The 27205-nt window shown below is 33.2% G+C and overlaps 4 protein-coding genes and 2 non-coding genes across 6 annotated transcripts; 4 read left to right on the top strand and 2 right to left on the bottom strand.

Annotated features, from left to right (window-relative positions):
- Positions 1-1579: 1579 nt before the first annotated feature.
- LOC141656553 (pentatricopeptide repeat-containing protein At4g25270, chloroplastic) lies at positions 1580-3714 on the top strand. The gene has a single exon (XM_074463492.1). It carries the CDS (start codon positions 1659-1661, stop codon positions 3216-3218), a length of 1560 nt encoding a protein of 519 aa, XP_074319593.1. The 5' UTR covers positions 1580-1658; the 3' UTR covers positions 3219-3714.
- A 3735-nt stretch (positions 3715-7449) lies between these two features.
- LOC141656552 (21 kDa protein-like) lies at positions 7450-8304 on the top strand. Its single transcript, XM_074463491.1, has one exon. The coding sequence runs from the start codon at positions 7461-7463 to the stop codon at positions 8064-8066; it is 606 nt and encodes a 201-aa protein (XP_074319592.1). The 5' UTR covers positions 7450-7460; the 3' UTR covers positions 8067-8304.
- Positions 8305-9224: 920 nt separating this feature from the next.
- LOC141656551 (uncharacterized) lies at positions 9225-12004 on the bottom strand. Its single transcript, XM_074463490.1, has 7 exons — positions 11803-12004; positions 11613-11708; positions 10956-11043; positions 10129-10213; positions 9961-10024; positions 9795-9884; positions 9225-9571 (listed from the first exon to the last, which is right to left on the bottom strand). Exons 1-7 carry the CDS (start codon positions 11911-11913, stop codon positions 9524-9526), a joined length of 582 nt encoding a protein of 193 aa, XP_074319591.1. The 5' UTR covers positions 11914-12004; the 3' UTR covers positions 9225-9523.
- A 3813-nt stretch (positions 12005-15817) lies between these two features.
- On the top strand, positions 15818-15888 carry TRNAG-GCC (transfer RNA glycine (anticodon GCC)). Its single transcript has one exon. It is a non-coding gene; the product is annotated as a tRNA-Gly (tRNA).
- Positions 15889-17485: 1597 nt separating this feature from the next.
- On the top strand, positions 17486-17556 carry TRNAG-GCC (transfer RNA glycine (anticodon GCC)). Its single transcript has one exon. It is a non-coding gene; the product is annotated as a tRNA-Gly (tRNA).
- Positions 17557-18145: 589 nt separating this feature from the next.
- On the bottom strand, positions 18146-22843 carry LOC141656554 (monocopper oxidase-like protein SKS1). Its single transcript, XM_074463493.1, has 9 exons — positions 22544-22843; positions 21328-21437; positions 20926-21196; positions 20701-20839; positions 20146-20512; positions 19274-19642; positions 19108-19186; positions 18629-18825; positions 18146-18537 (listed from the first exon to the last, which is right to left on the bottom strand). Exons 1-9 carry the CDS (start codon positions 22697-22699, stop codon positions 18447-18449), a joined length of 1779 nt encoding a protein of 592 aa, XP_074319594.1. The 5' UTR covers positions 22700-22843; the 3' UTR covers positions 18146-18446.
- Between the last annotated feature and the right edge of the window lie 4362 nt (positions 22844-27205).

The following is a 27205-nucleotide window of genomic DNA, read 5'->3' as shown; positions in this document are numbered from 1 at the left end:
GTTCTTTTATTATTTGTTCTTTCTTGCTTCCGTTATAACACTCACCATCCCGGTCTATTATTGTCCTTTGGTTTTGACACAAAGACCAAGAAAAGAGGAGGGGACAATTACTAGATGACAAGTGGATCAAATTGAGTGTAAATAATCAAAGTGTTATCAAGTTTTTATTCTTAAAATAGAAAAGATAACAATGATTTAGACACCCAAATTAAAAAAGGACAATAAATGACATGAACAGAAGGAGTATTGCAAGTCACATAAAAAGTATAAAAATTGGTGGATAAAATTTCTCAATAATTTTATTAATGGTTTCAAATCACCTAAAGCCGTGAACTATTTTGTAACAGAGAATTACAACACACGCCAAACATTCAAAAGACGTGACAAAAGTGATAAAGGAAAAATTCAACGAATCAAAAGGATACGTTAATGATGATTTAGCGAAATTTAGTCGTGATTTGGGTGATTTGGTTGAGAAGACGAAAGAATCTAACCCGGAATGGAGAGAAACATTGGAGAAATTGTTACGAGTAGCTGATGAATGTACTAAGATGACCGTCGAAGAATTTTGGTTCAAGTGTACAAACATTGTTCAACAATTGGACAATCGAAGACGAGAACTCGAAATTGGTACATTAAAACGTGCTCATACAAGTTTACTCTTTATATTGACTCGCTGCACTCGACTTGTTCAATTCCTAAAGGAGGATAATGATCAAAATCAAGAATTTTGGTTTCTTAATGCACAAAACTTTAGGGCAATATAAATTGTAAAGGACCCATCTGTTAGTCTATTACTGTGTAATTTTTATTTGGGTTTCAGGTATTTGTTTGTTCAGTTCAGGTTAGGTTAGGTTAGGTCGGGTTGCGTCAATTTGGTTCAAATCAAATGGGGTTGGACCATTATGATTTAGTTCGGGTGATACTTATATGAATACTTTAGTTTTAAATTACTCAATTTGATCATCATTGCAAATTAAGATTATGTGAATTCTTATCGACTTTATGTTGTACTTTTCATGTTCATTTCGGTCTGAACGGGTCAATTTTGGTCGATCATTTAAATCGGGTTACTTTTGACATGATATGATATTTGTGAGACACCAGTTAATGTATTATACAACTAGTTGTATATACAACTTATTCAATATAGTTGAGCGAGCTATGATACAAAGTTATTGAGTTTAACAAAATATTTGTTAAGCTCAATAACTTCGTAAAATAACTCAACAATTTTGTGTAAGAGTTCAACAACTTTGAGGCGGTTGTACAGTGCTACTATACAACTGGTTGTAGGATAGTATTTGTGAGACACTAGATCAAAATTCAAAACTCTATCAACCCGATTCTAAGAACGGATGAGAACCCGACTTAAATGGATGAGGAACGAAAAACGGGTAAAACAGATGATGGGTGGATGGTAATGACAGATGAACCATATCCACCTAAATGGCCCGCTCAACCCGTTTCGTTCACGAATGATGAATGAATGAATGAATGTCGGATGCTAAGTTTCACGAATGACGAATAGATGACAAATGTAAGTTTCAATCCAAACCCGATCCATTAACATCCCATTTCAAACCACACCCCACAATCAAATGAAAAATGACATTAAAATGTTTGCTTAGTTATCTCAATTCCTATTGTTTGACAAAATGTTGGCAATCACACCAACCATTTCAAACCTCAACTCCTACATCTCCAACAAGCTTAGCAAATCCCAAAAACAAAAGAAATTACAACGTTATCTTCATCAAATTAATCCAAACAAAAACAAAAATTCTTCATACATAAACCCAATTTTAATCCCTCAAACCCCATTAAACCAAACTAAATTACAAGCCCTTGATGCAGTTGTTCATGATCTTGAAGAAGCTTCACTTAAAAAGGGCATCAATGTCGACACTCAAACATTTTCTTCACTTCTCGAAACTTGCTTCAAATTGAATGCCATTGATCACGGAATTCGCATTCATAGAATAATCCCACCTAAGATTTTAGCTAGGAATGTTGGTGTAGTGTCGAAATTAGTTAGGTTATATGCGGCGAATGGTCGAGTTGAGGATGCACACCAACTGTTTGATGAAATGCCTGAACGAGAAGTATCGGCTTTTGTTTGGAATTCTCTTATTTCAGGGTATACTGACTTGGAAATGTATGAAGATGCACTTGCTATTTATTTTCAGATGGAGGAAGAGGGTGTAGAGCCTGATAGACACACTTTTCCTCGCGCTTTGGCCGCGTGTAGTGGTATTGGTTCGGTTAGTGTTGGGGAGGAAATTCATCGACATGTCGTTCGTTGTGGATTTTATGATGATGGGTTTGTGTTGAATTCTCTTGTGGATATGTATGCTAAATGTGGTGACATTGTTAAAGCTAAGAAGGTTTTCGACAAAATTAGGTCTAAAGACTTGGTTTCGTGGAATTCCATGATAATGGGTTACATTCATCATGGACTTATAGGTAAGGCAACAAGTATTTTCCGCGAAATGGTTGAAGCGGGATTTCAGCCGGATGAAGTTACCATATCGACAATTATCCCTAGGATTTCATCATTAAGAATTGGATGTCAATTACATGGATGGGTTCTTCGACAAGGGCTAGAATGGAGCTTGCCAATTACGAACTCTTTGATTGTCTTCTACTCGAGCAACGGCCTTTTACGTCAATCACGTTGGTTGTTTTCTTACATGCCTGAAAAGGATATTATCTCGTGGAATTCGATCATTTCTGCTCATAGGAATGACACTCGAGTTTTAACTTATTTCGAGCAAATGGAAAGTAATGGTTCAACACCGGATACTATTACATTTGTAACCCTACTTTCCGCTTGTGCGCACCTAGGATTAGTGAAAGAAGGGGAGTCGTTTTTCTCGTTAATGAGGGAAAAGTATGGAATTACCCCAAGCATGGAGCATTATGCTTGTATGGTAAATCTTTACGGAAGGGCAGGTTTAATTACTCAAGCTTACGACATTATATCGAGTAAAATGGAGTTTGAAGCTGGTCCAAGTGTATGGGGAGCATTGTTATATGCTTGTTTCCTTCATGTTAATGCAGAGATCGGCGAGCTTGCTGCTCAGAAGCTTTTCGAGTTGGAGCCTGATAATGAGTTCAACTTTGAACTGCTAATAAGGATATATGACAACTTGGGTAGATTAAACGATTCAGAGAGAGTGAGGAAGATGATGAATGACAGAGGTTTAGGTTCGTAGATTTATAAATCACGACAGCTTCAAAGTTGTACAGTATGATACTGCGATGCTATACCATCTCAGGCAGTATCAAATGTAAAATTGGGAAAGCATCTTGTATATTTTGTGCATTGAGCAGTTGAGGGTATACATGGCGATTAATTTGGGTGTTTAACTGATGTTAATATCGTTGGTAGCGACTTCTTGGTGTTAATGGCACTATTTCGGTACCATGGAAGATCTCAGTAAGCTGTTATCCGTCACTTTGTTGTTTGGCATTGCATCAAGTATGATCACCACAACTGGTGTGTTATTGTGTAGTAGAAATGTGTTACTAGGGTGTCTCCCCCGTCGGGCTTCTCTTTAAGGTGTTCTACCCATAATGAACTAAAATCCGCGGTGTCTCTAAATAAATCCCATAATTTATTTTCCAAAATAAGTTACTCCGTATAATTAAGCAAGGAGTGTACAGTGTACATGCAGTGCAAAATTACATGAAGGCTTAGATTACACAATAATGTTTTGACACACTATTATTACAATCCGTTACATGTACTCCCTCCGTTTCAGTCTCTTCGTTCCAATCAATAGTTTACACTTGTTTTATTCTCCCTCACAAAATAAACAAGTGTAAACTATTTATTGGGAAAGAGGGAATACAATCATAGGTCCATTGCTTTATGAGATAAGTTCCCTCCTATTCCGGATGACTGTCCATATTTAAGGGTGGCACGGGAATTAAGGAAATCCGAATTAAATAAGCTAAAGCATTGCGTTGTGGTGAGTTAATTGGAGAGAGAGAGAAGGTATTGTGAGATATTATTATAGTGGACTGATTAAAATAAGTATTTTTATGGGGGTGAAATGAGTAAATTAAGGGTAATAATAAATACAACACAGTGGGTTGTATTTAAGAAACCAAAAGAGGAAATAAATTCTTAATCCCCTATTTACTAAATGAATAGGTGAACTCACAAGTTTCCCTCCAAAAAGCATCTTTTTAATTAAGGAAACTATTGATAATTTAATTGTATTCACTAAATTAGGAAATTAATAATTATAATGTATTTTATTATATATTTCTTTTCATTAAAATTAATCTTCATCAAAATATATAATTTTCACTAAATACTAAACTATAATATTTTAACTAGTTTGAATGCCCGTGCGTTGCAACGGGTTAATTAACTTATTTATAATGCAAAAAAAAAAAACGTTATAAGGGTTTAATGTTTACATTCTATGTCTAATAATTTGTTTACATATTATTAAAATATCTCTTTTCAAAAAAAAAATGATTAATATAGACGTGGGTTAACTCTTATTTATAATGATATAATTACCCCACCTTATATTAATCTTTACATGTGGGACAATTCTACTATTTATAAGTAATATATTCACCAAACTTGGATTATTTTTCTGATGTGGGACAATTCTACTATTTATACGTAGTATATATTCATCAAACCTATATTGTTTTTCAATGTGGGACAAATAACATACTCAGAAATACACCATCTTTTTTGCATTTAGTTCGACATCCAACCAGGTCCCGAATACCGAATACAGACAATTGCTACTCATTATATCTAATATTTATATTTAAATTTAATAATATGATCAAGTACTCTCCATTAATATTTGTACGTTGTTTTTCTTCAAAAAAAAAAATTAAAATAAATGAGATACGGAAATTTTCCGTAGTACCCCTTAGTTTTGTTAGATTTTCCATGTTACCCCTACTTTTAAAAATCTGCCCATGGTACCCTTGAGGTTCCATTTTTTTGCCCATGGTACCCTCTAATTTAAAGGCTGTTAAATGGACGTTAAGTTTGATGGCGTGACAATAAAATAACAATTAAAAAATAATACTCATTAACGCTCTATTACTGCATTCAGAAGACGGCCATTAGTAAACTCTTTAGTTTTGTATTGTGTCAGGAGACTATCATTAGTAAAACCTTTAGTTATTTTTTGATTTTCTTGTTCATGTTCTTAACTCTTTCCCGGGTAGTTCCCAACGATTTCCACTTTATTTTTTATATCATATCGTAGATAATGATAGAAAATCTTAAGAGCTCTTTAAGACAATATTTATGAGACTCAAAAATTTTTGGATGGATACATAAATTCCAAATATGCATCCTATTTATAATCATAGGAGCACATCACCTTATACTAATTTTTCAATGTAGGACAATTCTACTATTTATATGTAGGCCTTGTTTGGAAAACGGCAGAAGCAGATTAATGATAGCAGATAGCGTTAGCAGAATACGGTTGACGGATTTTAGTAGCAAATTTGACCATTATATGAAATTAGCAGAATTAAGAAAGCGTGTTTGGTAACTAGCAGATTATATGACAAATCTACCATTTCCATGTATAAACTCAATATGCTATTACAATATGCTGCTATTAGCAGCATATTAAAAAATAGTAGATTCCGGCCAATATGCTATCTGAATATGCTATTAACCAAACACGTAAAATTAGTAGAATGATTGGTCAAACTACTATTTAAGCCGGAATCTACTAATTTCACCTAATATATTGTTTACCAAACGGGGCGGTAGTATGTTCACCACACCTACTTATTTTTCAATGTGGAACAAAACATACTAAAAAGCACACAATTTTTCATATTAAGAAGTACACCATCTTTAATATGTGCAAATAATATGAAATTTATACTCTAATGATAGCATTTTTTTTAACACAAAGCTAATTATATTATTTTCATAATTTTTTCAACGATATTTTTTTTGACAAATGAAATGTAAAAGTTTGAAATAAAAATTGGAAATATCAATTGAATATAATTTAGGAAATATACATATTATAATAATTAAAAGATTCTCCACTTTATTTTTTACATCAAAAATTATACTTTCCTAAATTTATTTTTGATGATGTGGACGTTCTCAGATCGCTCGAAAAAACTCTCTTTTATACATATATATAGATTAAAGTATACACAATATAAAACTATAAACCATTAGTTTTGTGGTACAAAAAAAACTTTTTTAAAAAAAAAAAAATATTTAAGCACATTACTCAATTTACTTTGATTAATTTTCAGTTTTAATTTTTTTTTTTTTGATCGAAACAAAATAAAACGAGAAAAATAAACAATTAATGAGATACCACTATTATTTTACAGTTCAATATTACTCAATTTTCTTGAATAATTTTACAGCTTAATTTTTTTCCTCATATAAAAATATAATTACGTGAGATATGAATTATTTTTTTGTACATAAATATAAAAAATTAATGAGGTATTAATTTATTATGATTTAGTAATACAAAAATAAGAACTCTATAAATACCGCGCATTTATTATGCGGGATCTAAACTAGTATATGTATTAATTGTATTAGTTAATGTGTAATTTAGTTCTTAATTTCTAAATCAATACCTAAATTAGAAGGTATTTGAGTTGTATTTAGCATTTCCCATTAATATTTGCTTTCTAACATTGTGGTTATCATTCCTATTAATTAATAAAGTAATATATCTTTTTTTTGGCTAATATGTATGCAAGGTGGCATAGACTTAAGGCGTGACACGTGGCACTTCAAGAGGCACTCAACATGCTTTTTATGTTATTATATAGATCAATAAGTCTTTCTTGTGACGGGTCAAGTATCACCTACTTGGGTAGATAAGACAAAAGCAACAGTACCTAAGGAATCACAAATGACTTGTCTTTATCTACTCAAGTGAGTTTTATTTGATCCATCACAAGCTTATTACGGATATTGTCCGTCACAAATGAGAATTTGTATATATAGAATTGTGAAATGAATAGCAATCGATCTTGAATTCTTGATAAACATTGGCCCAAAACAAAGTATACTGACACTACACAGTGGAATTAAATGCAAATCCAACTCACATGGGCCTCCATCCCAAAGTTCAAAACGGATAAATCCGTCTTAAGATTAAAACAGTCAAATAATATCAAATTTACATAAATAGAACAAGTTTTTTGCTTATAAATAGACATTTTAATTTTGTCTTATCCATGTTATTGGCTCAGTTTTGAGTTTAAGATGGATACTCTCGTCTTAACAAAAACTTTGTGGAAAACAACCCATGTGAAGTGAACACCTCCCCCTCTATTTCATTTCCCATAAAACTCTCCCTAGTCTTTACTCTTCCATTATAAATACACCTACCTTCTAACTCTTCCTATTTACATAAACTCCAATCTACTTAACAATTCACTCACAACATCAAAAATAAAAATAAAAAATGGTTTACCACACACTTCCAATCCTCCTCCTCCTCACCACATTCGCTGTAACGACGAAAATCGCTACAGCAACAACTACTACTACTACCACTACTACAATGACGAATAATTTCATCAAGTCCAAATGTAGGTCAACAACCTACCCTTTACTATGTGTCCAGTCACTCTCTAACTATGCCACTACAATCCGAAAAAGCCCACGTCAATTGGCCCAAACTGCACTAGTAGTGAGCTTAGGCAAGGCCCGTTACGCTAAGGCGTACATGGCCCAATTTAGCCATACTAGAGTACTAAAGCCCAAAGAAGTTGGGGTGGTCCAAGACTGTATGGAACAAATTGGGGATACCGTGGACCGGCTCGGGAGATCGATCCATGAGTTTCAGATATCGGGTCGAGCACGGTCCTGGGATGTTAAATGGCATATGAGTAATGTGCAGACTTGGGCTAGTGCTGCTATTACTGATTTATGTACTTGTGTTGATGAGAGTAATGCCTTAAATTGGAGGATTAAGTCCGGTATTAAGGCACAGTTTATGGGTGTAATGCAGTGTACTAGTAATGCTCTTGCTTTGGTTAATCAGTTTGCTAATAAGTACTCACCTTGAAAAATTTAATCGGTTTCTTGTTGGTTCGGGTTAAAAGTCGTGTACTCGAGTATATATATAATAGACCTGTCAAATGAGTCGAACAGTTTTAGTTTCGTTAAGGTTCGATCAAGTGTCATTTTCAAAGTATAACGATGAGGTGAAATATTCGGATGTATTCGACATGTGAAAATGTCTTAATGTTTGAAGCAATATATTTCAATGAACACAAATTCTAGAATAAGACGGTTTCCTCTTCTATGAATTTTCGATGAAATGCTTTGGAAAAAGGCGATTTGAATTTCCGAGCTCTTACGTCTGAATCCGACAATGCAGCAATTGCCCATTGCCTGGCTCATTTATTATTAGTGATGGGGAAATATATTTTTTAATTATACTATTCGAATATTCATTTTACTATCGAACCAATTTAGCCCATTACTCTCTTCTTTCGAGTCTTTTTCATACGTTTAATAATAGTTACGGTAAGAAAAACTAGATTAGAAAATTCTGCAAACACGTTTAAATTACCCTTCACTTGTGTCGTACTCCGACCTCTGTATTAGTCTCACGAATCACGAATATTTTCTAAGAAAAAGAGAGAAAAGACTAATTTTATTGTGTTAATGAAAATCTAACTCTCTCTAATCTGCATCACAAAATCTCATTAAAGACGGCGATATCCGTCACAAGCTTTTGACGGATACTATTTCGTCTCACAAAATACCCATGAGAGGTGAGTGGGGAGGTACATGAGGGGTGCCCCACCTTGTCCCCTCTCACTTTTTGTGAGAGGTCTTCAGCTTGTGACGGGATTAGCCCGTCACAAGCAAGACGCTTTGAATCTGCATAAACCGTGTAATCTAGGAACTTGGATTTTAGCTAAATTTAGTACACCCTTCAATAAGGGGAATGCTTGGATATGCATAAACCTTTCATCATTCGAGAAGTGTCATAGTCATGGATCGGATATGGATTACATAGCTAAAATTCTTTAGTGTCACGTCGACATAAGAAGCGACACTAGAAGAAGGTTGAAAGTACCACGGAATTGGTGGCACAAAGTAATTCGTGACACAGTAAGATTCAAAATACCCAATGTATTCTCCTTCTCATCTGACAGTTAACCCGAAATTAAGGATCTGTGCACATTTTTTTAGCATCACACTAGAATTTTCATTTTCGCCCAACAAAATGACCATCGTCATAATAAGAATCAAAATATTTCATCCCGCAACTTTTGGGAATCCCAACTATCCGTGAATGTATGTACATCTAACTTTCCGCTCATCAATGTTGAAGGTTACAATACCTTGGGTGAAAAGAGGTGCAAATCCAGATATGTAAAGAAATTCCTCCGGTTAGTAAGCTACTAGTAGTATCTTCAAATAAGTTAAGCCTTCAAAACAGCAGACATCCGCTCATCAATAACTAACTATGCATGAATTTTTTTCGAAGGGCCAAACCCCAGCTACGCATCATACCCACCAACTTGCAGGACCTAAACCCTCCATGTTCATTTCTCCCTGGCAAAGGGAATACAAAGACAATTTATCATTAGTTTGGACAACAAACTTGTACTTCCTTCCATCGAACTTATATTGCCTACATTTTCTTTTTGGTCGATCTCAGAATAAAAAAACGATTTTTAATATCAATATCGAGTGAAACAAAACATAAATGCAGCAATTAGTCTATATCCAGATTCAACCCATGTTATATTGGTGCTTATAAAATGAAAGAACTTACAATAACCACCATTGGAGCGAAAGGCTTGGAACCTTCATCTTGCTCTAAAGGAATAGTTGGATAGTCAACAGAAGTAACTCGAAAGCGTATCTGCAAATGAAGTGAAAAAACAAATCAAACCAATGAGTGTAATATTAATAAAGACAGATAAGTAAGCACTCCTAACCTCGTCTCCCTCAACACGAAAATCTTCCTCATCCTCATGCATCCACGTCCAAAATTTCTCCTTGCTGCAATTCCCAGAAAGGTTATCAGACAACTGAGGTAAAAAGGTCACCTTCAATTTTGTATATCATTAGCACCAAATTTAAACCAGATCATAGTAGTTGCTTACGGTCTCTCTGGATCAGGTACCAGGTGTGCAGGTTGTTGTAGAGCGTATGAAGGTACATATATGTCCTCAAAAAATCCTAGCGACACTGCAATTAGAAAGGGTCACCATTAAATGCAATCATTTCCGACGGAGCAAAATTAAGTACTCTTCGAGGGAGTCAGCAATGAAAGTATTTAATCTCCAATCAGGGGAATTTTAAAGGTGCTGTAAATGTAATCCTCTACAACAAAGGGTCTCAATCAAGTATAGAAATAGTACTCCCTCTATAGTACAATGTCCTTGCCAATAACCTTTATATGGTCTTCAAGATGACATTCTGACCATGTCTTCTACATTAAAAATCACAAGTGTAATTTTGTGAAAGAAATTTTGATAGCAAACTAAATATTTTAGTATCATGTTATAGTTTCTTAGTATATCGTGTGAGAAATTTACAATCAAAGTTCTGAACTTTCTCCGTAACAAGTCTAATAGGAACACCATTATATTACGGAGGAAGTATTAAATACAGTAAACAAGAGGAAACATTGACAAAGGAAAGGAGGTAAAGGCGGAGTTCTAAGGAATAAGGATAGCCAATAAAGCGCGTACTTTTTTAACATCGTAAAACAAGCAATTTAAGTTTGCTGCACGATAAGCGGGCAAAAAGAGTATCGTGGATTGAGTTGTTCTACTACAATTCTACTTTAAACATCAAAGATCTAGCGGCCTTTTTTTCCCGGGAAAGGGATTGGTAATCAAACAAGCAATTACAATGCCTTCCTCCAATTGAGAAAAACAGAAGACAAGAATGTGGAACAATGAACAAAACAATTGCAAATACATACAGCGGACACCCTTTGTGTCTGACTCTAAGAGTTTTCCTTCTATAATTTCTCCAATGTATGGTCGGAACATAATCATGCGAAAAACCACCTGCAATAAAACAAATGAAACAACACAAAGGACAAATTACTGTTCTTTAATACAAAAAAAGATACAAAATTTTAGGAAGAATGACTTTCGACACCCTTCTCTTTTATGGTTCTGCAAGAATCCGCTATTGGTAGAACTAATAACCAGAGTAGAAGATGAGATGATACTGCATTAAAGCAATATTCAAAATGTCCCATTACTCCCTCCATTCCGTTTTGGTCATTTGTTTACCTTTTATATTCTTTTTAAGGGGCATTTTAATAGAAGTTAAACAAATGATTGGGACGGACGGAGTATATTTTCGTAATAATCATTTTGAGAAACACCACTTCTCCATTATTTTCCCTAATGTCAAGTTAACATACCAATAATCCCTAATGTATACTAAGTTCTAACACATCTAGCCGAAGACGACAAATTAAAAATCTTGTGTAAAGCCGTCTTAATCGTATTGGCACCACATTTTCCCTATCAAATGACAAATTCTTGTGTAAAGCCGTCTTAATCGTAAGTTCGCGAAAAACGGGTATTTCAGAACAATTACAGTACACTACTGAATAAAAACTCACTGTATAAGTAGGAGCACCATTATCGGGTAAGACGAAGCCGCCATCAATCGATAAGATGTCGTAAACCGATACACAAAGACCCAATTTTGAAATTATCTGCAACATTTACAAGTAATTAATTTCGCAATTAACTCAATTATAAAAGAAATAACAATGAAATTCGATTAAGGAAAGAACGGAGAGGTGAAACCTTGTCTAAGAAGATGGATTGAAGTTCGTCTGTGATTGATTCTTCAATAGGGAGGTCTAATTTGTGCGGAGGTACCCGTAATTTGTGCTCTAATTTGCTTAGGAAGAACATTTTTTCGGGTTCTATGAATTGAATTGAATTGAATTGGGGGGAAAAGGAGTTTGAATTGGGGGTTTAGGGTTTTTGGAGGGGTTAACTTAATGATATGGTGTTAGACAGTTTTGCGCTTTTGTTACATCCGGAAATTGAAACATGTAGTTTTTGTGACGGGTGAGACGGTCTTATAATAAACGAAATAGTTTTTTCTATAACTTAGCGGTATAATTGTATAATGTCATAAATCATAATTGGCCTGGATTGAAATGATTGAAAGTCGAGACATCTATATGGAAATGTAACTAAATTATCATTACAAATTTACAATTAAAGAAAACATTTGTATCAGGCAATTTTTTTTATAAATTTTACATATTCGGGGCAATTTTTTTTATAAGACATCTTAAAATATAAATAACTTTTCACTCGGGGAAGAGAAAAACTTACATTGAAGACAAACCGCAAAGAGAATTAACCAATAAAACTAATTGAGTAAACTGGACGAAGGTTCCCATATACGTACTATAAGTAATAAGAACAAATTTTATTTTTTTTTTTTGAAAAGTAAATATACGGTTAATTTTACTTATTTTCTTATAAGAAAAAATCATAATTATATGTTCACATATACTATAAGTAATATGAATTATACTCCTATTGTCCACAATTAAAACTTGTGTACGAGTATAATTTTAAAAAGAAAAATGATAAATATTTAATGTACCAAAAAAGAAAAGAAAATCTTAAATCAAGCATTAATAACATCAATTTATGCGTAATTGTGTCATAAATTCCTAATTTAATTTCATTTTGGGAAGTAATTTAGTTATTAAATACAGCCCTTTATCATTACCCTTTTAAAAATCACTACACAAGTAAATGGCTATTTAGACTACTTTGAAAAAGTTTTTGATTTCAATAGGAGTAGTTTTCAACGTACCCCGTTACAATTAATAGAACAATAAATAAAATGCACTCAACATGATTCAAACCCTAGGCATAAATGAAATATTCCAAGAGTCTTACCACTAAACCAAAGGCAATTAGATGGTTATTTGTTACATTGTTCTCTAATTAATGTTCATTTTTAAACTAAGCGAGTAGATAACTCTACTTATTTTTTTCTTGACGAGGAGGTAGATCCGTAGATGCCCCCACGGCCCCCATGTAGATCCGTCCATGATACCATAGAGGTACTAAGGCCCTGTTCTTTTGGACTTAAAGTCACTTAATATAAGTTCACTTCAGATCCTATAAGTTCGATTCGATTCGAATCCTATAAGTTCGATTCGATTCGAGATCTTATAAGTTCGATTCGATCCTATAAGTTCGATTCGATTCGATTCGAATCCTATAAGTTCGATTCGATTCGAGATCTTATAAGTTCGATTCGAATCCTATAAGTTCGATTCGATTCGATTCGATCCTATAAGTTCGATTCGAGATCCTATACCTCACTTAATTTAAGTTCGATTCGAGATCCTATAAGTTCGATTCGATTCGATTCGAGATCCTATAAGTTCGATTCGATCCTATAAGTTCGATTCGAATCCTATAAGTTCGATTCGATTCGAGATCCAATAAGTTCAGTTCAGATCCTATAAGTTAAGTTCAGTTCAGTTCCTATAAGTTCAGTTCAGTTCAGATCAGATAAGTTTCAGTCCAAAAGAACAGGGCCTAAGATATTTGGTACTTCATATCACTTAAACTTGTTTAGTTTAATCTTCTATTCTATGTTGAGGGAATGAAGTTAGAAACTTTATGAAAATTTATTTCTTCTATTGTTATTAAAGTGGTCTGAATCGTAACAAATATCATATTTAGTAACAGCTTATCTGCTTATCATTTCATATTCATTTCATTGGTTTCATAATTCATATAGCCAAATATACAAAGGAACTAGGTAGTATCCCGCGCTTCGCGCGGCCTGTTTTAATATTTTATGATTATAATTGAAGAAAAATTATATAATTCATATATGACCTTCAATATTTTCTCTTATAAATAATTTTTTTTCTCAAATTTAATATTTTTAGGTTTAACTTCAATCTTTTAAAATAAAGGGTAATTTGATAACTTATACCTTGAATAACTCACCTTTTCAAATCTTATACCTAAGATAATTTTCTTTAAAATCTTATACCTAAAATAACATTTTCTTCTAAACTTGATACCAAATCTTAAAAAAATCTTTAAATTAACGATTTTGCCTTTACTAATTTGATGGTTTTTAGTGGTGGTAATCGTGGATGTGTGTGTTAATAGGTGAGACAAAGGATGATAATGTTTAATTAGTAAGTGTAAGATTGTCAACTCAAGGTTTTTTTTAGATTTGGTATCAAGTTTGGAAGAAAATGTTATTTTAGTTATAAGATTTTAAAGAAAGTTATCTTAGGTATAAGATTTGAAAAAGTGACTTATTTAAGGTATAAGTTATCAAATTACCCTAAAATAAAATACATAAGAGTTTTAATTAAAATTAATAAGTGATAATTAATTATGCATGATCAACGTTTTATAAATAAATTATCATATTAATCAAAATAAAATTTATTCAAATAATACAACACTCAACAATAATTTCTCAAATTATATCATTTCACGATACTTTATGTCTCAAATCAATTAATATTTATTCAAAATGATGTGAACATAATTTTATGTAATTTTTAATTTTTTATGTATAACATATGACGTTTATCTATCAAACATATAGAGTTCAAACTCAACTTATTCAAATATTTTGATTGTGTCTTGCATGTGATATGTGTCAAACATATCTATGAGAAATTTGCGCCTTTTATTTTTTTAAACAATTATATATAATGATGTTTAAGAGTTTATTACCTGTAAATATAATAGGTTGAACTATCTCAAATACTCCCTCCTATTTCATATGTTGTTCCCTTTTCAATAAAATACTACTCACATATATTAGAAAAAGTGGAACAACATATGAAATAGGAGGTAGTATTATTTTTTGATGTTTTTCAAAAAGATAACATATAAAATATTTAACTAAAAGTAATACGGAGTATTTGGTTAGTCATAATCAATATTTCATAATTTGATTTATTCATATTTAATTAAAGATATTAAAAAAATGTAACGTATTTTCTACTTTTTCATGTCATTTATAATACTACTCGTATATTACTTAATAATCATTACTTTTGTTTTGATTATTCAAATGCACTCGCGATCACTATGTACATACACACTCGTACACATACTCGTTATCACACTATTGAAACCTATCCAAAATCTCATATGTATTCAATTTGTCCAATATAATTTTTTTCATTCTCAGACTAAAAAACCTTATCTCTTAGTAGTTTTTTTAAAGTTGTGTTTTTAATATATACAATGCCTCTTCCAAATATATTTTTAATAAGGAATTTATTAGTCTAACTTTTATAACTTTCTCAAAATATTTTTTTACGTAAATGTAAAACATTGTGAGACACTCACTTTAATCATCTCTACATATCAAAATAAATATTTCAATAAATATAATGAAAATTATACTCAATTGAAAGCATTTTTCACAACGAACGTAATTATTTACATTTTAGAATTTTTATCAAAATAACTTTTTAGTAAATTAGAATCAAATCACCGTAATTATTTAATAAAATTTTATAATAAAAATTATTAAACTATAATTAATACTTTACTGAGATTTATACAGCATTTAATATGATTGTATTTAATTTCAGCTGTAATTAATACGTGTATTTAAGGCTGGGTTGACACGTTGCGCATTCACAACGTTTCAACCCAGTTTTATATATATATATATAAGATAGGTGACAGAACAATCGGGCAACAGCTAACGTTAGTGGAGTAAACAGTAAAGAGCTGAACACATGCGAACGGACTGGATTAATAACTAAAAAAAAGCATATTAAAACAACAAGCACCAGTGGTCTAGTGGTAGAATAGTACCCTGCCACGGTACAGACCCGGGTTCCATTCCCGGCTGGTGCATACACAAGCTGTGATGATAATGTGCGCAAATGGTAGCTTGTCCGCTACCTATCTCCGATTCTTAAACGAAGATTTCTGCGCACCTGAGCTTGTTTTTTACTTGTAAGTCAGACAAATTTTTATTTAAGATAAGTGTATCCGTTTTAAGCTTAAAACGGGTTAAATATTATGTCTTCAACAAAAGCAAAATGCATAGGAAAAATCAAAATATTTATCTCAAATGCTTAAATGAGATGATAATTATCTTATTTTTAATGTTGAACACGGATAGCTTTATCTTAGGGGACTAACTACGGAAGTCGAACAATTTGAATACTAAGCTAAAAGATGAAAGTGATCAACCACTTTGGTAATGTGTATTTGGTTATAAGAACAAGAAGAGGATCGCCGACGACAGACATTAGATAATTTTGAGTCCCGGACAAGGAAACAGTCGCGTGTAATCCTAAATAATATTGAACTAGTTTAAACCTCGTGTAATAAATGTACCGTATATAGAGTTTTTTTTAATAAATTATTATTTATAAATAGTATTTCTTGTCATTGTATTTTGTTTTGGTGAAAAAAATTGTACCTAACAGTTAATCAAGAGAATTGATAATGTACTGAAATGTATTTTAAATAAAACTAGTTTTGTGACCCGTGAGAATCACGGTTTGATTGTTTTTGTTCTTTTGTTTTTGCGGTATTATTCATGAATGCGTTATTCGGCTTGTTTGTCTTCTTACTTATTATCTTGGAGATATGTTGGTAGGATACCTAATCAAGGCAACAAAATAAATTGCACAAAGGTGTAAGACAATTTAGTACAATTTTAAAAAAAAATGTCAATTAATATTCCAATGGTTAGAATATATAATGTAACATGTCATCAATAACTAGAAATTCATACTACAACTTGATATTGCGCATACATCATAATAATAATTAAAAAATGAAAACCCCAACAAAAAAAAAAATTCAAGTTAAAAGAAAATTGCAAAGAAGTTCCATAATCATTATTTCCAGATTTTATGCAATGTTATTGATATGTAAGTATGTCATCTTCCTGCAATTTCGATTCAAACACAAAAATAATAACTAAATAAGATTCTAACTATTAATTAATTTAAAACATAATAAGAATAAAAAAGTTAAATAATTCATTTGGTTATATATGCATACTTTACCTACCAACTTTTTGGATAAAAATGAAAAATAGAATTGTTGTAATATTTATATAAGGAAATTTTTGTAATTAATTATCTAATTAATTTCAAGAATTTATTTGAGAGAAGAAGAATATTCTGTGAACTAAGGGGAGATAAAAAAAATTGTGGTAAAATAACTACAAAGTATAATAATTGTAAGAAAAACAAAGAGACAATCTATTAAATAAATGAAATAAAAATTAAATAAATAGGTAAATTGATAACAAGTAACAACTTATCATCTCATATTCATTTCATTGGGGGTTCACATAACTCATACAGCCAAATATACCAAGGAATAGGTGTCGGTCGTACAATCGGGCAACATTTAACGTTAGTGGAGTAAAGAGCTGAACACATGCAGCCGGACTGATTAATACATAAAGAAAAGCATAATAAAACAACAAGCACCAGTGGTCTAGTGGTAGAATAGTACCCTGCCACGGTACAGACCCGGGTTCGATTCCCGGCTGGTGCATACCCAAGCTGTGATGATATTATGCGCAAATGGTAGCTTGTCCGCTACCTACCTCTGATTCTTAAACGAAGACATCTGCGCACCCTGAGCTTGTTTTTCCTTTTTATTTCGGGTGAAAAAAATGACTCGGTTTTTTCATTTAACAAGATTTCATTTATACTAAGATTCTGAAGTCCAGCCATATTTTATTTTTTGGAAATGCAAAGGCGGATTAATTCATTTCATAAAAATCAGATATAACAAAGGTTATTAGCCAGACGAGGCAAAATTTCGGGTGAAAGCTTCCTACTTAAACGCATCGAACCTAAATGAGTAAGCTTGTGTAATTAGCAAATGACAATAACATCAACCACTTTGGTAATGTGTATTTGGCTATAAGAACAAGAAGACGGCCGCCAACGATAAACAATAGACAGTTTCGAGTCCCAGACAAGGAAACAGTCGGGTGTAATCTAATCTTAATAATCCTAATTAATATTGAATCTAAAGATTTCATTTATACTTGGTTTTGCATCAATGTATACCAAGATATGAATGAACTTCTTGGTTTGCGGCTTTGCGCAGTCTGAATTGAAACAAATAGGAATCACAGAGGCGACAGTCTCACTCGAGTTTTGACAATGCTTCATTCCTCTGAAATCAAACTCGAGGCCTTTTGCCAAATTAGATCAATCATTTACCTCGGTAAGTACAGATGTCTTTTCCGTTTCATAATTGCTTCATCTAGTCTACACTAAATCAACAACGCCGCAAATCCCTCAACAAGGGGCTGTTTTTACAGTTACACTAATTTCACCCCATAAATCGCTACCATAAGCTACTCTAACTTACTAAAAGTGGAAAACAAAAGTGGACAAATAATAAAGAGCTCCAACATGTTTGTAATCGCTTCAGAACAAGTCGATGAGAACAACGAGCAGTATCAGCAATGCACCGAGAAACTTTATGTTCTTGTTTGTCAGTGTTGCAGAATTTTGCTTTCTGGTGTAAAAAAACAAATCTTCAGTACAACAGTATATTAAGAAGGGTTACCATGAAAGAGCAAGGATAATATTTTGGAGATTAAACTTACGGTTGCAAGCCGGCAAGAGAACCACAGTACATGACATTATCAGGGGCCGCGAATAGTGAGTTTTTGTCTTCTGAGTTGACAAGCCTAATGTAAGTTTCTTGGCCTAAGTACCATCTGTCAAGGTTCTCGGTTCTGATATTCCATACTCCTGGGTTGTCCAGATAAGCGTAGACGGCTGTCCACCCCCCAGGAAAAACCTGCACACAATAACATATACGGAGAACAATTTACTTGGGAAAATGTAAACAGCATGAAGCTAAAAAAAAAAAAATTAGTTCTGAACTTTCCAAGATTCAAGTTATGAAAGTCTTATTTAGTCGAGTTTAATTTTAATATCAAGAGTTCAAGACACTACATACTCGCAATAATCTTACAACCCTCAATCTCAGCCTAGCAAATTGACTAACATACTGAGTCGAAAAGACGAGGAATTCATGGCATTCCTGCTATACTACACATTGTAGGAATGAGATACAAACCTGTACTGTGCAGCGATAAATTGCATCCCACTTGTTATAGCTTCCCCTGTTGTCATTACTCCAGACCCCAAGACCCATCCTGCAGTGATCGACAAATCAAATAGTTTTAGAGTGTACATTTCTTTTACCAAAAGTATGAAGAAAAACACTGTTGTGTGAGACATACCCAACAACATAAAACGAAAATCCATCAAGGTGAAAACTTTGCATCACGGTATCATTGTTCTGAAATACAATTTCAGCAAATCCCTTAAATGTACCATCAATGACAGAGGTATCCATACGAGGTGCTCGTCCTGCCATGGGCACACCGGGGAAATCTCGCTTGTAAGCACCCTTCACATTTTTGAAGTCTGCAATGAGGATGGGAGTACTTGGATTTACAAAGGAAATTCCATTTAGAGTTGCACGGCGTTTTCCCTTGATTGTTGCTGGTGGCAAAGTCTGGAGAATGTATGTGTCGGTCACATTTATACTCCCATAGTGAAAAGACCCTTGTGGGTTTGGACGAGCTCCACTTGCCGATCCGTTTTGCCTGCACATGGTCATAGTACTAGCACCTTCAGACACACTTCACATGAACATTCTAAAATGCATCACAGAGCCAGTCTTTATCTAAACTATGAATTAAACATGGCACGCCCAAAAATACACTCCCTCTTCCCTATGTATGCTATCTACATGTTCTATAGATTACTTCCCGAGTTCCCGGCGAAATGAGAGATTTCTTACCCACTTGCATTTGGCTATATAAAAAGCCTATCAAAAACCAAATTTCAAACTATATGTGGAGACTGGAGACATAGGAGTAGATTTTCAACAAAATTGGGTAAAAAGCGCCTAGGAAAACTTGTTTTACATATCTCGGAAACCACATATCCACCATTGGTGGAGAGCTACATATACACTCTAGGTCAAAACTAAAGAAAATTTGAAAACCATCCTTTAGTAAATCAGAATGTAACTGTAAACAAGGCAATCCATTTAAGATGGAAAACAAACTTCGGCGATGGAACCAGAATTGGAATGTAGACAAACCTGACAGACAGTGCCTGATTCAAAGACCATGTCCTGTCAAATGAATCATTTGGTGGATCAGGGAGAGGCCCGGTAGCCTTTCCTCGTGAATTCGTATACTGTAAGATAGCTACACCGGTGACTCTTTCCCACCCAGATTCATTTATAAACCTAGCACTAGCCACTATGTAGTAGTCTGTACTAGCATCCTGATCCATAGTAACAAGAAATGAATAGGACTGCCCAACATGAATATCCATGCTTGAGTAGTTCGCCTGTGATGTATAGTATCCTTCAGTTTCAACTAGATTTAGAGTGTGATTTTGTATTCTAAAGTTTAAGCTAGTTGAGATCCCAACATTGTGCACACGGAATCGATATGTTCTCCCTGCATTATATTCATATTCAAAGCAAGTTGTTAACACTGGCATAGTGGCATGCTACAATGTAAAGAAAATACCGAAATGGACATGTGTGAAAGAGATAGCTTTCCTCAGGGGGTGATGCAAAATGACACAAGGGGGTGACCCCCGCGTACATAAAGAGGGCAAGAAGATTAAGCATCGAGGAAAATACCTGGTTCAACTTTAACAGTATTGTAGTCAATACCATCAGGAACAAGAGTGGTATTATACTGAAAGGGTCCGTTTCCATTGATAAGAACTCCATCAGGCAGTCCCAATTCCCTGCCGGAATCTAAATCCGCTCTCAAAGCCTAATCCATTAGCATATACTAATTATTTAGAGTCCGAATTTAAGGGATCAAAGGTTCCATTCATCTTTTGATAGTAAAGGAATTACCTTGTGGTCTCGGTTATACCAATCGCCAATCACGAGAATAACATTTGCATCTGGTTTAGGGAATGGCAGAGGGATAATGGTCCTGTTATTAAGTATAATCGGACCAAACCCACCAGAAGCTCTTTGAAACTTGGTAGTAGGGTGGTAAAAAAAGCTGCCAATTTGGTCTTTCGCCTGAAATTGATATGTGAAATTCCATTTCGGAGGGATGGCACAAGTCGTTCCTTGCACACCATCTTGCCAGGGATCATCTTGCAAGTGAAGCCCATTCCTGTCGCAAGTATGTTAGCCTCGGATCAAGCATGAATAAGATTTGCTTTACTTTATTTCATCCCTAGAGATCAGAAACCTATGCTTTGAACCATATCTGAAGTAATACAAGCAAGTTAAACAAAATATTACCAATTAATCAAAAGTTCTTCATCCAATTTGTTTTTGACATGAACAAAAACATTGACATTGGTCGTAACTTCGATCAAAGGTCCTGGAAACTGATCATTGACCACGATAACCTGCCAAAACAACGAAAAATTTCAGACCCATCAAGTCTATTATACTCACATTACAGCACAGTCTTCACAGCTTAGATTAGATGAGTTACTGTCACATTAAACACGCACTCAAACTTCTTTAATTACCAAACCACATAAAGATGCAACTATGCAAGCAAGAATACAAACCAATGCTTCAATTCTTACAGTAAGTTACAGCTACAGCCAACTTCTAATACAAAACAATGCTCCTAATTAACACGCCAGAGATAAACCCTTGACTTCTCCAGCAAAACCGCGAAAGGGGAAGATTAGAATATTAAAAACAATAGAATATCAAACCTAAATAACCAGAATCAAATATTTCCCTTTAAAAACAATCTTGTTGTGTGTTCAACACCTAGAGTGTCCGACAGAGCTCGACATTTCGACACTTAATTTCAGCTCAAATACAGACTTTTTCACAAAACAGCCGTATCTAACACTCCGACACTTGCAGCCGAGTTGGAGTAACATAGATTGTGACATTAGATTACATTATACTACCTCAATACCAAATTTATTGTCTGAATTGACTCTAGTGGTCAGCTCAACTAATACCAACATTTAAAATTAAATTTCTCCAAATATAGTAACTAATATACTTAAATGATTAATAAACCTACATTACTGACAAATTGTAAAACAAAACCCACAAGAGCAGTGACGGAACCAGGATTTGTTGTCAGGGGCAAAGGTAAACTAAATAATCGAAAACTTTAACTAAAAATCTCAAATTTTTCATTATTCAGCGGAAACCTTGGTAAACCCAAATGAGCAAAAAACCTACATTACTGTCAGATTTTTAAACAAACCCAAAAGAGTAAAACCTTGATAAACCCCAATAAGCATAACAAACTAAAAAGATCCCAACTTTACTACAAAAACATGACCAAAACCAGTGACGGATCCAGGATTTGTATTTAAGGGGGCGAACAAGTAATGCAATAAGCTAGACTCGAAAAAAGTTTGAAAATTTTAACTATGGAGACAGCCTAAAACAGCAGAAAAACATAAATGAGGTGAAAAAAGATACTCGGAATAAAAAAGGTAAACAAATGATGGAGACGGAGAGGTAGAAAAAGTACCTGTTGAGGAATACCCAAAGGAGAAAGGGTTTTGTAAGAGTAAGTGAAATAAAAGTGCTGAGAAGGGTCATCACCAAAACAAGGATTAATGAACAAACCAAGAATAGCAACAAAATACAACATTAATAACATCTTGTTAATCCAACAAAAACCCATTGTTTTAACTGAAAACTTAGAAATATAAGAAGATTTGTTGTTAGTATTTAAGGAAATGGGTTCAAAGTTAGCAACTTTTTTTGAAACAGGAAAGTTTTACATGATGAAATTTGAGAAATTAGAAAGAGATGTGAAAAGGGTAGTACAGGTACAGCAGCTGAGAGTGTCGTGTGTGTGTGTGTTTTTGAGAGGGAAAATGGAAAGGCAAAGTAAAGAAAACGGCTTTGTGTAATTGTGTCGTGTTGCTATCATTTTCTTGACTTGTTTTGTTTTGTGTGCAATTTCTAACGTCTATATGCTTGATTTCTGTCGCTGTGTCTCTCTGTGTGTGTGATAGAACAAATACACTGTACAGTGCGACTGTGTAACGCACTAGCGTGGTTCGAGTTTCAGATCGGTTCAGGTTGAGTCACAACTCGGTTCGAGTCTAATATTTTAGGTTTTATTGGTGTATCGGTTAAGTTTTGGGTTGGTTTTGATTCAGCAAATTTCCGGGTTCTATATGGTTGGTTTTCGGATAAGTCGGTCAATTTTTCGATCGGGTCAACTTTGCCAACTCTATAATACGGAGTAATCAATAGTTAATACGGAGTATTAATAAAATAAGACTACAATAAAATGGCTAAGGCTCTTTTTGGCGATGCATTTCAAGTACCTGACTTAGTCAAAGTAGCTTATTTGACCAAAATTTCAGATGCCTTATTTTTTTGAAAGCGTTTGACAATTAGTTTATTTAATCAAATAAGCTACCTAAAATGAAATGCTACATAGAGTAGCATTTGAGATTTCAGGTACTCGATTTGATTTGATTTTCCTTTTCTACCCCTTAAATCTATAGTATTAAATAATTATCATATCCTTTTACGTCATTTTATCAAAATCAGTTACTTTTTTCAGTTAGTTTGTCAAAACATTTTTTTATATAATCAACTACCTTATTAGTTCCTAATTTTCAGCTACCTTATCAGTTCCTTTTCATATTTCAGTTAACTTTTCAGTTAGTTTTACCAAACAGAGCTTAAATAAAGTTACTAGTGGTGGTTCCGTTATTTGAGTTTAAATTTCGTCGATAATATATTGCTTTGTAGCTTCCTTTATATATCAAAATTACTCTTATCAAATAATAGAAGATGTGTCACCATACGTGTAGACGTGTAGTATGTTAGAAACGGTAATAAATACAAAATAATTTTTAGACGGTGAATAATATTGAAAAGTAAAAGAATTTTGTTTAAATATGCATAAATTGAAAAACAAAACGTGTTTTGGAGACAAGTGGAGGAGAAAAAAGATTATGCATCGGATATAATACATCATATCCTTCTAGTTTTTGAGTTTATATGTATGTTTTTTGAGCATTTAAAATTTATAAGGCCTACAATAATTTTTTGATGGCAAAACTCAAAATTAATTGAATTTATAAGTACACAAATTCTTTTTTGAGCAATGTTATATTTTTTCACTTAATGTTTAAATGAATGAGCTCAAAAATTTTATTCTAAAAACTCATATATTTTTAAATAAAACTTAAAAAAATTATCATAAAACTCAGAAAGAACAAAATTCAGATGTACTACCTCTGATGTACAATCTATATATTGCAAATGGAGTGGATTATTATTTAATTGAATTGTAGAATATATAAAAATGGGTGTACACTGTACAATGCATATAACGGTCTTAGTGAGATATTTATGCTTTCAAGTTTTATCAAAATGAAAACGTGAGAGTTGAGATTTTAGATTTGCTGAGTCTAAATTTAGAATTCGAATTTTTTTACTTATTTTGGTGTCTCATCTGATCTCTCATTACTTCTCTATAAATGAAACACGAAAATGTAACCGATGATCTGCTCAATTTAAGCCACAATCTATACTAGATTTTGTTTCAATTGATTAAAGTGTGGTTTTTTTTTCTACCAAAGACGGTCCTCGACCCCTCAGTTTAGGAAATAATAAAAACTTTATTTCACCTGTTTAAATAAGGTAATACTTAACAATTAACCAAGTTTAGATTAAAATGAATATGTCTCTGTTTAAGGGAGACTAAGTCATTTTTTTCTTGTGAAATATTGTTTACATCAAATGTCCTTGATTGGAGGTATATTAATATGATTACCTTTCTTTCTTTAAGAATTTTCGAACGCAAAAATATTAAATTTATAGAGAGCATTATTTATTCTTTAGTGTAGATCTCGAGTTCAAGGCACATCAATCAAAAAAACTAATCCTAAATTTATTTAACTTACAACTTTCATTTTCATGCCTCCAAACATCAATGATATCTTTTTAGAATTTTCATACCATTGAGATTGATTTTGAACTAACCGATGCTCATGGAAGAATGGTCCTCGACTTTGAAATTCCTTTTACTTATCTCGATAATAATAATAATAATAATAATAATAATAAATTGTAATATTTAATAACAATAGTTGTCTCCTTGTCCATACAATATTTGGGTGTGAGCTGCACCGGAGTCGAATCTGAAACATATTATTCATTATACATCCATCTTAACCACTAATCTAAGACAATTTCGGTATAAATGTCAACATTTCTAGACAAAGGATATATATCCCGTATTATTTTAAGACATAACATATGCATTTTTACTATTAAAATAAAAGGTTAAATAGATATCCTTTGATAAATACTCTATGGTATAAAGTGTCTAGAGACTGTTGTCTAGATGAAGTTTGTCTCTACTATATAGTACTCAGTAGTATTTAGGTTCGTTTTAGGGTAAATATTGTCCCAAGTAAGATTAACTCGATCTTATAGCATAAATAAAGCAAACCGTATTGAGTTACTCTTGTGTTAGGCGGTTTTACACTAATACAGATGTGAAATGGACTCAAATAGAACCAGATTAGTGAGTAAAAGTGGTAAAAAAAAAATCATGTTTTACAATAAATTTGTGCAAAACCGTCTTTTTCATTAATTATAGAACGTATACATAGAAGCACAATTGTTCTAGTACTATAGAATTGGGAAGCAATAATTCCCCATAAATCAAGCATCAAATAGCGCCATTGGTGCCCTGACAAAAGGTCATTGTGCGTGTTAAATGAGTCAGTAATTCCTTTGAAATAAGGCTTGGAATTATGTAATTAATTATTACAAGTAGTAAAATATCAATCGTTGGTTGGCGCAGTGGTAGCATGGGGTTGCGCTTGGTAGGGAGGTCTGTGGATCGATCCCCCACAACTGCGATTGGGAGGGGTTTAAATACCGTAATCCTTGGACACGCCCTGAAATCTGGATTAGTCGGCCCAATGTGGTTCGGATTACCGGATGATTTAGACCAAAAAATTACAAGTAGTAAAATTCAACTATGAAAAGATAAACCTATACCTGCCAGATAATGTTATCACTAATTCACTATGGTAGGTAAGAATTTGGTGAAAAAGATAGTGATTTCATACCATCAGCATTCATCAATATGGATGATGTTTTTTTTTACTAGTTATAGCATTATTTACTTAATTGGAGGCTAAGCACTAATCAAAAGTGATTAGCTGGATTATTAGTGTAAACGATAGTAGACAGTTTTACAATAAAGTTAGAATTAGGTTGCGTAGGTTCATTGTAGAAACGAGTATTACACAATACGCATGCATGCAGTAGGGATGAAGCTACGCTTAGGCTGACCATGTTAGCGCCGATGAGAATTTTTTGGGGGAAAAAGAATACACGGTAACTTTTTTTTTTTAAACAAAAATACTCTGATTAGAAATGTAGATAAGATTTGATATTTCGGCCCCTGATAAATAGAATTTGAACCTAGCTATCTCCGATGCATGCATGTCAATAATCAAGATAAATAAGAGGAAAATGTGTTGTTGATATACTGATATGAGGCTTTTGTGTACAAGTATGAAAATGTTGAGTAGATAAGAGTCATGACTATAAGAGTAACAAACTTCCTGACTTTACACAAGCAGTTATAACCAATAAACAACTTAACTGTCCTCATTAATTGATTCTAGGATTCTATGACGACTTTATTATCAGACGTCATTCATTTACATTATTATGAGAGCATCTTTAATGGTTGAGAAAAAAAACTTGCTTGTAATTTTAAGAAATTGCAAGCTAATAGCTCAACTATTGGAGTAGTCCAAATAGATTAAAGCTTTGCTCAAAAAAAATTGAGCTAGTAGCTCCATAAAGCTACTTGCTTAAATGGACCCACAAAATGAACATAACCAATAGGAAAATAGTGGTCTCATTTATAATGTTTTAATTTTATATTTAGAAATTAAAAATTGAATAAAAAAATAGGAGAGTGTGTTAGGTGGGTCACATCAAGCTAGTGGGAAATCGGCTTCACCGTTGGAGTAAGTTGTAGCTTGAAATGATTGTAGCTCAAAAAAATGATGTGGCAAAGGTAAGCTAGTATCAACTAGTTTACCATTGAAGATGCTCTGAACAAGACCGTCTAAGAGGGGGTTCCAAGAGTTGCTTTTAGGAAAGGGTTCCCATAATATAAAAGGCCCTTAAA

This window comes from Silene latifolia, chromosome 5 (assembly GCF_048544455.1).
Source record: "Silene latifolia isolate original U9 population chromosome 5, ASM4854445v1, whole genome shotgun sequence".
Classification (NCBI taxonomy): domain Eukaryota; kingdom Viridiplantae; phylum Streptophyta; class Magnoliopsida; order Caryophyllales; family Caryophyllaceae; genus Silene; species Silene latifolia.
The sequence above is the reverse complement of the archived record's forward strand: the minus strand, read 5'-3'. Positions and strand labels throughout refer to the sequence as shown.